Here is a 13,898-nt window from a genome sequence, read left to right as displayed (position 1 = left end):
TCATTGTTTTAATCTCCACCTTTGATTGTGAATTGTAGTATAGACCAATACTTCTTGTTCTACCCAGAAGCAGTAAATGCAGATTTTCCTTTATGTTATTCTGTTACCATTAGTTTATTAGTATGACCTTTTTTTTTCCAGTGAGAGTGTATTCTTCTTAAATTTTCATTTATTATTGTGGCTAGTTTTATAAAGATAGAACACAGCAAAAGATTGTGCTTTATTGATTGGTGAAGCTATGATGCAGGACTATAAGGCAGCGTGTTGAAGTATTAAATATTCTTCCTCTTTGTCCCACTTCAGGGCCATCTTGGAGGTTAAAGGGTCTCACACAAATGAAATGATAAATCCAGTTTACATAGTTTCCCTATAGACACTGAACTGCTTCTTTCTTATTATGTCTGAATAAAACTCATTATCTATTTTGTTTCAGTAATAATTATGAGATTCTCCCCTAAGCAATTCTTTACTGTCTCCATTATTCTCCATCTTATAGCATACTCTGGAAAGGCAAGCATATAAATATGATAAAAGAATTAAGCTGTTGAAATAAATTAATTTATTGTACAACAATGTATTCAAATCTTACTTGCTCAATGGATTTTACTTTAATGAAATTCTTCAAAGAATAATACATCATGTTCCAAAGATTGAAATTATACATTAAGTAAAATGACTGAATATGTTGTGTCTCAGTTTATAGAAACTTTCAATTGAATACTTAAGCTTTAAAAGCATAAAATTTGCATAAATTAAAATATTTCTTTAAGTAAAAGTATTAAATATTGTCTTTGCATCCTTTGTTCCTAGACAAAAAAAGCAATTAAAGTAAAAATAAGCTAAAGCTATAATAAATACTACAATTTCACCTATGTTGCCTAAGCCTTAAATTATGTTTTAAGATGTATTTTACATTAAGATTTTAATCCAGCTTATTTTTACTTAGTTTATTATATGACTTTTAGAGTTATGAATGTGTAAGTGAATAAATGAATAATGCATGAATGAAAAGAATCATCCAAGAAAACTTTTACAATTAAATACATTGACTATTAAATACAATTAAATACATTACCCCATGTGGAAAATAAGTAACTCTTCAATGACACAACCATTGTTACTAGAGTTTTGTGCATTAAATATTTTAGTACTTTATGAGCTAAATATCTCAGGGAAAAAAATCAGTTTCTTATGCTTTCCATTAGTGCCACTGAGAAATTTCTTATGACAGGAAAACTCATACTTGAAAAATGATTTTAAAGGAGTTGATTTATTCCAAGATTGCAGTTTACCTCTGTTTGGCCAAACACATTCCACTGAAAATACGATCAGTTACATAATTATTAGAAGGAATATTAAAATGTTTGGATGGATAAACATTGATGTGAGCGAACTTTTGAATAAAATAGAATGGCTAATTTAGAAAATATTATTTGTATAAAAATATATTGATGTTCTTTGTTTAATATATACCGTGTATTTCTGCATAATCTAATTGTTAAGATTTAGATGTAGTAGAAATTAGCTTAAAACTTAGACAAACTTAGGTACCTCTTTATTAGAGAAATCAAGGTTAGAGTCTATATAGTGTGTATCTGGTCATGTGTGCAATTAACTACAGCATAGATTATTTATATAGACATTTATACAGACTAAAAAGGAGTTCTTCTATACAGTTTTCTAAATCCATACTTTATAATAAATGCACAGATACTCCAAAAATGACACAAACTCCAGCCTTTGAGTGCTACACGGAAGCCAAGTTACCCTTTGATTTGTGATTTCAGAGACTTGATGTGAACTTTATTGCCTTTTTTAAATTAAAAACTGTGGTTCAGTTCATTTCAGTCACTCAGTCCTGTCCAACTCTTTGCAATCCCATGGACTGCAACACGCCAGGCTTCCCTGTCCATCACCAACTCCTGGAGCTTACTCAAACTCATGTCCATTGAGTTGGTCATGCCATCCAACCATCTCATCCTCTGTTATCCCCTTGTCCTCCTGTCTTTAATCTTTCCCAGTATCCGGGTCTTTCCAGTGAGTCAGTTCTTCCTATCAGGTGGCCCAAGTGTTGGTGCTTCAGCTTCAGCATTAGTCCTTCCAATGAATATTCAGGGTTGATTTCCTTTAAGATTGACTGGTTGGATCTCCTTGCAGTCCAAGGGACTCTCAAGAGTCTTCTCCAACACCACAGTTCAAAAGTAACAACTCTTTCAAGCTCAGTCTTCTTTATGGTCCAACTCTCACGTCCATACATGACTACTGGAAAATGATAGCCTTGACTATACAGACCTTTGTTGGCAAAGTAATATCTCTGCTTTTTAATGTGCTGTCTAGGTTTGTCATAGCTTTTCTTTCAAGGAGCAAGTGTCTTTTAATTTCATGGCTGCAGTCACCATCTGCCGTGACTTTGGAGCCCAAGAAAATTAAGTCACTGTTTCCATAATCTCCCCATCTATTTGCCATGAAGTGATGGGACCTGATGCCATGATCTTCGTTTTTTGAATGCTGAGTTTTAAGCCTACTTTTTCACTCTACTCTTTCACTTTCATCAAGAAGCTCTTTAGTCCCTCCTCGATTTCTGTCCTAAGAATGGTGTCATCTACATATCTGAAGTTATTGGTATTTCTCCTGGAAATCTTGATTCCAGCTTGTGCTTCATCCAGTCCAGTGTTTCTCATGATGTCCTCTGCATATAAGTTAAATAAGTGTGGTGACAATATACAGACTTGACATACTCCTTTCCCAATTTGGAACCAGTCTCTTGTTCCATGTCTGGCTCTAAATGTTGCTTCTTTTTTTTTGTTTGTTTGTTTGTTTTGTGAGTTTCTTCAATTTGTAAAATTTTTTTGGAATGCTTTGCATATTTTATTTTTTTTTAATTTAGTAAAGTAATTAGTCTCTAATTAAAATAAATAAATGTTGCTTCTTGACCTGCATACAGATTTCTCAGGGGGTAGGTAAGGTGGTCTGATATTCCTATCTCTTAAAGAATTTTCCACAGTTTGTTGTGATCCACACAGTCAAAGGCTTTGGCATAGTCAATAAAGCAGAAGTAGATGTTTTTCTGGAACTCTCTTGCTTTTTCCATTATCTAACAGATGTTGGCAGTTTGATCTCTGGTTCCTCTGCCTTTTCTAAGTACAGCTTGAACATCTGGTAGTTCATGGCTCAGGTACTGTTAAAACATGGCTTGGAGAATTTTGAACATTTTGTGCAAATGAATATATTCAGAAAGAAAAAAGATAAACTATTAATACATGCAACAACCTAAATGAATCTAAGAAACATTTTGTTGTGTAAAAAGGTAGACATGAAAAATTAGGTACTGTATGAGCTAATTTTTGTGAAATCTAGAACCAGCCAAACCTCTTTCTGGTGATAGAACTCAGAAAGCAGTTGCTTATGGGGATGGGAGAAATAGGTTGGAAAGGGGCATGGGAATCTTTCTTGGTTATGGAAATTGTCGAGAGGTTGACAAAACTCATTAAACTGAACACATAATAAGTTCATAGTTTGAAGCTGTTTTAAGTTTAACCTAAAGGAGAATGGTAAAAAGAAAGATTTATAATCCCAGTTGCTTTTAAATTACAATTAGATGGACAGTAACTTTTAGCATCCAGATGTGGGTTCTCCATTCTTTTAAATCATATATGTGCTTGTTTCTTAGAAATTTAGGTCATTTGTCTGCAATGTGACCTATAGAATGTAGACTACTTAGAAGTATAACTTGTTTGATTTATTTAGCTTGGAAAAAAATTACTGATAACTGTGTTCATTTTTCATGTTGAGACATAGATTTTAAAAATATGCATTGCAACTATAAAGAGTAGACTTTAGTTGACTTTTTTATCCTTTTCTTTTGCTACAATATTTTTTGACAGGTAAATTCTTTGTTGTAAAGTTTCTTGTGTCTATTTTTTATTCTACAGAATACATACTGAGAAACAGTTTTATGTTTAGATTTTGGAAGAGGGCTTGGCTATTTTTGAGGATTATTTTCTTTTTATTTGTATAATTCTCAAGAATGAAGCCTTAGTGTAATTGTTGAAGATGATTATTGACAATGTGTAGGATTGAAAAATTAAAAGCATATGAGACAAGTGATGTTCAATCTTGGATATATGTTAAAATCACCTGGAGAGTCTTAAAAAACATTTGTTTTTGGGCCCCACAGCAGATGAAGGGTAAATGCACCCACCAGATGGCCTAAAAGAACAAATTTATACCCTCATATTTCTGGAGTCTAGAAGTCTGAAAGCAAGGTGTCAGCAGTACCACGCTTCCTCTGAGATTCTGGGTAGAATCCTTCCTTGAGTCTCCAAAGATCCTGATGGTGGCTAGTAAGCTTTGACAATCTTTGGTTTACAGCTGCAGAGGTCAGATCTCTACCTCATCTTCACATGATGTTTTTCCTTCATAGTTTTTCTCTGTTTCACATTTTCCCCGTATCTTCACAATGTCCTCTTGTGAAGACATCTGTCCTGTTTGATGGAGAAGCCATGTTATTTTAGTATGGCCTCATTGCAGTTAATTTCATCTGCAAAGACCCTGTTTCCAAATGCTCACATTCATAAGTATCCATAGGTCAGGACTTCAGTCATTCTGAGGGGACACAATTCAACTCATGTAAGCCAGAATCTCAGGGAGTAAAGCCCAGGCATAGGCATGTTGAGGAACTTCCCAGGTGATTCTAATGGAAAGTAGAATTGCAAACCATCAATGGGTTAAATGAACTTTTGAGATTGAAGACAGGCATTACTCTTTTTCCGTTAGTACAAAGCCTTAAGCTTGTCTGTTTTCTATATTACATTAGCCTTTGATATTTTGAAAATAGCCTCCTATAAGCTGATTTCATTCTAGAACACCTTCTGGTTTCAAACAGTCTGCTTTTATGTCATATTTGCATTTTTGCACTCTAATCAGGAATAATTTGCTTATTATTTATTATGTATCATGTATCAGTTGACTTGTAGACTTCCAAATATTTATGAATTATTGAAAAGTGTTCTTCAAGGACAGTGTGTGTTCATATCTGAAGGTGAAAATATCTCTTTGCTCAAAGAAGCAAATGTTAACAAATGAGTATTTTATTTATTAATCTGTAAATCCATTTATAATAGCTCAGTGGAGATAGTTATACAACAGATTGGGCTGGCCAAAAAGTTCGTTTGGGTTTTTCAGTAAGATGCAACAGAAAAATCTGAATCAACTTTTTGGCCAACACAATATTTGCACATTGGTCTCGTTGGGAAGGTGCAGGGCTTGGGTAAGATATGGAGTGGGACTTGAGTGTGAGCATAGGACAGGATCAGGAAATACAATACCACATTTCCCTGGGATACACCTAATACATTATTCATGAATTTTCAGTAATATATTTGTGGGTTGCATTGATGCTAGGAGTCTGAAAATTACCAGAATCAAAATTATTCAAATGTTAAATAATAATAGATTTCCATGGTCCCTTAAAATGTGACTGCCCAAGTATATCCAGAGAAGTCCCATAATGAAATAGCTGTTAACAGCTCCTCTGGTGTTATTTTGATGATGTCACTATGATAATTTGTGTGTTAAATGATCCTAGACACTTGCTGAATCAATAGACTCTATGTATCAGGTTTTTTTATAATGATAATTGTCTAGAATTAAAACTTGCTTTGTTCTGTTAATTCTTTGTTGTCTAATGGTTCTAAACTGGATGTCTTTTTTGACCTCTATTTTTATCCAAAGAGGGGATTTACATTAGTCATTACTACACTGGTGTTCACCTATTTTCTTTCTATTCTTTTCTTAGACTTATGGTTGTTGGTGGGGAGGAAAGAAAAGATAGGCAGTTTGGGATGAACACATACACAGTGCTTGCTATATTTAGAATGGATAACCAAGGAGAACCTATTGTATGGAACTCTGCTCAATGTTATGTGGCAGCCTGAATGGGAGCAGGATTTGGAGAAGGATGGATACGTGTCTATGTATGGCTGAATCCTTTTGCTATTCACCTGAAACTATCATAACATTGCTCTTCAGCTATATCCCAATACAAAATAAAAGTTTTAAAAAATTTTAAAAATAAATGTGTCTTTTAATCCAGTTAAATGTTGATGGAAAAAAGTGTTGTCTTCACATTTCTGTAGCATTAAGAAAAACCAACATTGCTTAAGCAAGGGTCCAATGTATTTACCTCTTTTCTTCCCCCCACCCTCCCCTGGCGGTATAGGAGCGTGTTCCCGACAGCCCGTCACCTGCCCCCTCCCTGGAGGAGGGCCGAAGGCCTGGCAGCCACCCATCATCACACCGCAGCAGCAGCGTGTCCAGCTCTCCAGCGCGGACTGAGAGCTCCTCGGACAGAATTCGTAGGTGTCATTCTTCCACTTGTCACCATTTTAAACTTTATTAGGTGCAGCTGGCTGTTCTAATCAAAATACCCTCATTCTGAAGAGATCTCAGATGTATCATGTTCTGAAGCTCTGTAGCAATAGCCATGTCTCAAAATTGTGTTTCCCAGTTTGCAATAGCATGAGGTATGGTAGTACATTAACAATTCTGATATAAACTCCCTCTTTTTGATGCCACACATAAAGATTTGAGTTATGAAACAGTTAGAGAAAGTAAATAACCTTCTAGATTAATGTCTGAAGTAAACGCCTCCAACTCTCAAATATCTAGTATCCAAACATACTGTGTACGAATTATTCCTCTTCATTCCTTCAATTCCTCCTTGCCAGTTTTTAAAAATTTACAATTTTTAAACTTCATCCTTGCATTGACAAAGAGGGATAACAGAAATAGATTCAAAATAACTGTTTTGAGAAAAACACATTTCATAATCATTCAGATGATCAATAGTTTGAAGAGTTTGAAATTGGTCAAATTTTAGGATTTGAATTAGTAACAGTCAATAATGCATATTATCTTCACATGTTATTATTATACAATTCTCAAAAGTAGGTTCATACTTTATTTTGTAATCACATTTTCAGATATTTAATCCTTGTCCTCATGATCAAGAAAATTAAGAGTAAAGTTGTGGGTTATTGTTAATTGCTCAGTCATGTCTGACTCTGCAAACCCATGGACTGTAGCCTGCCAGGCTCCTCTGTCCATTGGATTCTCCAGGCAAAAATACTGGAGTGGGTTGCCATGCCCTTCTCCAAATTATTCTACATATTTTTAAAATGTATTTTTTTCAGTGAAAGTAAGGTTTTATGGAATGACTTTTCTTCAAAATTTTTCACAAAACCAAAATTTTCATGGGCAATTTATTAAGAAATATATTGATTAGATTGAAATCATAAGGGTATTTGGTCGCATGCTTTATCCTGTCAGTAGTGACAGATTACTCTTAATAATTCAAGGAAGAAATTATTGTTTTAAATCATTCAACCATGTAATAGATATTAATGGGCAGTTTTATTTTTAAATTTGAGTTCAAAATCAAATGTTTAAATAAGTACTTTGATATCTCTTAAACTTAGGGTTTTGTCTCCTAGGCTGTGTGTGTGCATGTTCCGTTGCTTCAGTCATTTCCAACACTTTGTGACCCCATGGGCTGTAGCCCTTCAGGATACTCTATGAAAACTGCAATGGGTGGCCACTTCCTCCTCCAGGGAATCTTCCCAATCCAGGGGTCAAACTCACATCTCTTGCATCTCCTGCATTGCAGGCGGGTTCTTTACCTCTGAGCCACTGGGGAAGCCCATTGACTAGAATAGAATATGAATATTGAATTTCAGTGATATTTCAGTTCCTTAACTTGTTGAAAACTCTATTTGCCCTCTCATGCCTCTAAAACTATTCTAAATTATATTTTAACTTTACAGACTTAGAGTGTTCTACTTTAAGACTGTAGTTTTTGCAGTTACAGAAGGCTCAGGAGAGGATGTGTTACATTAGATAAAGCCTGAATAGTTCATTGGTAATGGTTATAGTGGTATGACCACTGACAAGTATTCTAGACATTAAAAAATATACCTATTTTATGAGCTAGAGGATAAAATAGTTTCATTTTCAATATATTTCTGCTTGTTCTTAAGAATTATCATAGTTTTCAGTCCTCATGGTGTTCAACTTAGATTATAATTTTAAAGTTAGACCATGATATTTTATTTATTTCTGATTCCAAAACAGTTTAAATAGGTTATTTGAATATTGTGTATTATGGTGTTTTATTCTTTTATCTTTTGTTTCGGGCTTGACAGCTGTCCATCAGAATGGGTTGTCCATGAACCAGATGCTGATGGGTTTGTCACCAAACGTACTCCCTGGGCCCAAAGAGGGAGATTTGGCTGGTCATGACATGGGACATGAGTCGAAAAGGATGCATATTGAAAAAGGTAATAATATATGATTATGAGGTCTGTTTTTCCTGCTTGACATATGAACTAGATTTTAATCACAGAATAAAGTATATTTCTAAATTACATTAGAAGATGGTATAGAAACATTTTAAAAGCCTATAATATTAACATTAAGTAAAAATCAAGTCTACTCAACAAAAAAAAGAAATATGAAGAGCTGCTGTGATTCTCTTAAACAACAGGTAAGTGTTCATTTATTTCCCAGTACATTTAGAAAAAGAGAATTTTTTATGTTTTAATTGTTATCTCAATTCCTGAAGGTCTACAGTTTGTCTTCCTCCATGTCTTCAGGGTCTATTGTCATTTTACTTAGCATATTAGAGCAAGGACAATACACAAAGGATTACTATGAGTATTTTTTGGAATAAAAGAGATGGTCATTTGGTCAATCAAGAAATACAGTGAAGATTATCAACCAATGTACTAGTATTGTTGTTCAGTCACTAAGTTGTATCTGACTCTTTGTGACCCCTTGGACTGCAGCATTCCAGGCCTCTCTATCTCCCAGAGTTTTCCCAAGTTCATGTCCGTTGAGTCGGTGATGCCATCCAACCATATTATGCTCTGTTGCCCTCTTCTCCTCCTGCCTTCATTCCCTCCCAGCATCATGGTCTTTTCCAATGTACTAGTAATTGCTTCTAAATTGCGTGCAACAAATAAGCCCAGATAGTGCAAAGCTATGAACATTTTCTATTTATATTTGATTTGTACCAGTGTGACTTGTTTCCATAGGCAAACATTTGTCTTTTCATCCCTACTTCGTGAAATACTTTCACGAAGAATTGAAATATTATTTTAACATGCACGTGGAAAATTTATGCTGTTGGATGCAAATTCATGTTTTTGAACAGTAAATTTAAATTAGGACAATTGGAGCCTTGCCATATCTTTATCTTCTTAATTTAATACTATCAAATTTTAATAATAACATAGACTGTATACTTTGATATCTTTTTTGATATGACTATCAAATAATCAGTGTTATGGAATGGATTACTTCTTTGGAAACAATTTATTACTCAAAAGGCACAATTAATTGGATATCAAAAAGGAAAATGAATACAATTGGACATTTAAATAACAGAAAGAAATGTTTACAGAAAGACTAAGTTAAGGTGGGAAACCTTTTTTCCTCAAAAATAATTATTCACCAAAAGTAAAAATGCCTACACAACCATGTTTTTCTTTTCCACATGAATACAGTTTACCTGAAACCTCAGGGAGAAAGAAAACAATATTTATATAAATTAAATTATCTGTATTTTGCAATTAATGATAAAATGATAATCTTTACTAGGTTCTAATATGTCAAAATGTAGGCATTATTGAGAGCAGCATTAAGACAATTTCTAATAATTTTGAAATTCACTACCAAGTATTATCACGAAGCTGAGTGGGATATATACAAGTACATAAGTTGGTCAGATTGTCTCTAAATGTCTAATTCTAATCTTTCTGTGAGTTCTTCTTCAACAATGAAGAAAAATGTTATATAGAATGCATTATGTATATTTTGACATGTGTTTTTATATTTAATGAAAAAATGATTTGTGAAAATCTACAGTAATAAATTTTTCATAGAGGATTTAAGTTTTAAGTAAGAATATTTACATATAAAAATCCATTACTAGGGTTAAGCAGCCATTCTCCACTGTCTTGCGACAGAATGAAGCCCTACAGAAAAAGTTTTTAGTGACTCTTTTCACAGGTTTCTCATAGATGCTACAGAACTAGTTTCACTTAAAATGCATGAGAGATGTTTTATAGTATATAGTGGATATCAGTATATTAGTGATTAATTCTCTTGCAGAATCTTGGTTAAGCAAGTATGGGAGTGAAATATAAAAGCTCAGAGGTGGTAGGTAAGAGACCACTAAAGGCATGATCAACAATGTGACTAAAATAATGAGTCCCCTGGAATTTTTGGTGGGGAGCTTTCTACAAATCTCATGTTTCAAGTTGAGTTGAACTACACTTTTTTGAAATGGTTTCTTTTTTCAGAATATATGAGTTGTATCTGCCTATCTGTTCATCATCTGTCTATATACCTATCATCTATTTGTTATTATTATTATAATCTTGCCTTTCCTGAGATACGAAACTAGATTTTTATAGGGATCCTACTGCTGATTTTCCTGTGTGCCTGTCCCTTAAATTTTCATTACAATATTTGCCTTGTTATTCGGAAGTTCTTTTTTCATTGGTCTGCTTCCAGTACTACATTGTAAATTCCGAGGAGTCATGTATATACTGCGTTTTCTTGAAAAGGACTAAACAGTCTATTATGTGAATGCATATTTATCTGAGCTGAATTGCTAAAAGATTGTAAGAGATGGTGAAGGTAAGTTAAAATAACTGTGAAGATGAAAGGCAAAAGGTGGAATTATGGAACCCTTTGAACATACATGTGTATGAAACAGTAGCATATTCTGGCTGTGAATATACACAAAAACTTTTTCTATATCACTATAATCTTATCACATGTTAAGTTTTTAAATTGTTTTGCTTTCAGAATAGAGATCTTGGTCATAACCCAACAGTCTTTCAATATCTGAATGCATATTTTATTTAAAAAAGTACATTTTATTTTAATATTTGCCCTAGGGATGTGAAGCTACCATTACATTCTTAATTTCAAATATAATTATGGGGTCATAGACATTGTAATAGACATTGATACTCTTATAGTAAGAGTTTTATTATATGATGTTCATCTTTTGTATGTATCTCATCTCTTCTATTTTTCAGCATACTGAATTATTAGTAAATATTCATAGGCTTTCTAGATTGATAGGGTCTACTAAATTAAAAATTGTTTTTTTTTCATGACTACATTCATCATGTGCCTTATACTCGCCCTGTAACTTTCTTACTACACATATCTGTATTAAAACAAGTGACTTCATTTAGAGACATTTGTAGAGAAATTAATTATATGCTTGTGTCATTTTAGGCTTGAACTTCTTAAATGAAATTTGCTGTTCACCACTTTAAATCATCTGAAAGATAATAATTCTTAAGAAAACATTGATGTTAAAAATAGATACCAAAATTAATTTGGGTGCTGAGAATCACCATGGTCTAAAATCTTAATCATCAGTAACTTTTAAGCATTTTTAAATCATGTTAATATTAAAAAGTTGTTGACTTTATTCAGTTAGACAGAATATTTGTCACCATTAGTTGAAGGATCAGTGGCTATACAGGCATTAGAATTCAAAGTAATAAGTGCTGAGTAAACTTTCCCCTTAGTTTTTAAAATAAAAACACTCTAAAGGGTTTTTGAATCCAGAAAGAGTTTAATTAGAATATATTCAAAATATAAATATGAAAAACCAAGTTAGTGTATCAAAAAGTAATAGACATACATTATTTCAGTGATCCTAAATGTTAGGAGAAATGATTTTAATAGTATGAACTTTGATTAAAATTAGGGCTTTATCAAAGATATGTCCTGAGGAAATCTTCGACACAGCTGGTAGCCTCATAAACAGTTTTATGTCTTCTAACTTTTCCAAACATACTCCAAGTTCTCTAGACCTTCTGGATTTTAAAAAAACATTTTTGATTTTTGCCCTCAGTCTAAAATTAGTGAAATAGATAGGATTAATTGATGTTTTCATTTTTTTTAATTGAAGTATAGTTGTTTTACAATGTTGTGTTAGTTTCTTGTGTGTGACAAAGTAATTCTGCTTTATATATATAAGACAATGAAAGAGTTACATATATATGTAATATATTTCTCAGGTACTTTCCACTATAGATTTTTATAAAATACTGAATATAGTGTCCTATGCTATATCGTAGGACCTTGTTGCTTATCTATTTTGTATAAAATAGTGTATATCTGTTATTCCCCAAATCCTGATTTATCTCTCCCCCAACCTTTTCCCTTTTAGTAACCATAAGTTTGTTTTCTATGGTCTGTGAGTCTGTTTCTGGTTTTTAAATAAATTCATTAGTATCATTGTTTTTTAGATCTACATATAAGTGATATATCATATTTATCTTTCTGTCTGGCTTACTTCACTTAATATGATCTCTAAGTCCATCCATGTTCTACAGATGATATTATTTCATTCTTTTTGTGGTTGAATAATATTCCATTGTAAGGGCTTCCCTGGTGGCTCAGGGGTAAAGAATCTGCTAGCTAATTCTGGGTTTGATCCCTGGGTCAGGAGGAAGATCCCTTGGAGGAGGAAATGGAAACCCACTGCAGTGTTCTTGCCTGAAAAAATCCCATGGACAGAGGAGCCTGGTTGGCTACAGTCCATGGGGTCCCAAAGAGTCAGACACAACTTGGCGCTAAACAACAACAGATATTCCATTGTATATATGTACCACATCTTTATCCATTCCTCTGTTGATGGGCATCTAGGTTGCTTCCATGTCTTGGCTATTGTAATAGTGCTGTTATGTGCAACGGGTTTATGCATCTTTTCAAGTGAGTTTATTTCTGAATATATGCCAGGGCATTGAAATCATATAACCAGGCTCTCTATTTCTTTGTGCTGCATCTCTCTTTATTCCCCCCAAATCTGTCACTGGTGCTGATTTTCAGTGATAACTCTCATGCATAATTTGTTCCCTGGTTTATCAAATTGTTTGAATTGTTATTTCCAAAACATTTTTGAGCATGCTTCATACCATGCATATAATTCCCTATGCACATTTTTATTATTTTGGAATCTATCTAATTTTTTGTTTTCCAAAAAGTAAATGTATACTACACATTAGATACTGTATGCTACAGTATTAGCTGTTTTTTCCCCAATTATAGAAAAAGTGAGCACATATAATTGGAACTAAGTACTGAATACTTAATCTACATTAGTGTATTTCAGTCTTGGGTTAAATAAACCAAAATGATATAATCAATAGGTAAATATTTACTGCATGTCAGATATGTGAAATGAACCATATGAAATACAAAATCTCCCTTTCTTTTTTCTCTTTCTGCTACAATTTCACAAAATTTTTATTCATATATATTCTAATTTTCCCTATAATTGAGTCTTTTCCCTTTATTTGTTTTCAAAAAAATATGAAAACTTTCTTTTGTTAGTGTACTCAGTCATTTAGTCTTGTCAGACTCTGCGACCCCAGTGACTTCTGTCATTTTAGAAGCAGGAATAATTTAAGATGAAGCCCGTAAACACAGGGGATTTGCTTCAGGCCATAAAATATTTCTTTTGTCACATATTCTTTTGTTGTGTATTCTTCATGGGCAGTGTTCGAGATTTCCAATGGTTAACAGACTTGTTTGGAAGGTTCTCATTCTGATATTCTGAATTTGAAGGTAGAGCATTAGAGGCAATGAAGTAGTTAGCAAACTGGCCATATTGAAATATCCTCTTATTAATGTTGTATTCTTAGCATCCAACCTTGTGGACCATTTTCCTACACAACATCCTTTTTAAATGACTACCGTCACTTTTCTCCTGTTTGTGGAAATTAATTTTTTGAAATATATTTCCTTTTGTACATTTTTCATTACTTAAAAATTCTAATTTTTGGATTATCTTCAAAAATGACTTT

The 13,898-nt window shown here is 33.2% G+C and overlaps 1 protein-coding gene across 3 annotated transcripts in view; it reads left to right on the top strand.

The window, feature by feature from the left end:
- Positions 1-13,898, top strand: part of DACH1 (dachshund family transcription factor 1) — a 475,499-nt gene that overhangs the window by 335,755 nt on the left and 125,846 nt on the right. For all 3 annotated transcript variants that reach the window (XM_061435055.1, XM_061435056.1, XM_061435057.1), the window contains 2 exons: positions 6,221-6,356; positions 8,202-8,336. In XM_061435055.1, the coding sequence (XP_061291039.1) occupies positions 6,221-6,356; positions 8,202-8,336 (271 nt within the window). The remainder of the gene's footprint in view (positions 1-6,220; positions 6,357-8,201; positions 8,337-13,898) is intronic.

The sequence above is a fragment of the Bos javanicus genome, chromosome 12 (genome assembly GCF_032452875.1).
Source record: "Bos javanicus breed banteng chromosome 12, ARS-OSU_banteng_1.0, whole genome shotgun sequence".
Classification (NCBI taxonomy): Eukaryota; Metazoa; Chordata; class Mammalia; order Artiodactyla; family Bovidae; genus Bos; species Bos javanicus.
Note: the sequence above shows the minus strand (reverse complement) of the source record. Positions and strands in the feature narration are given on the sequence as shown.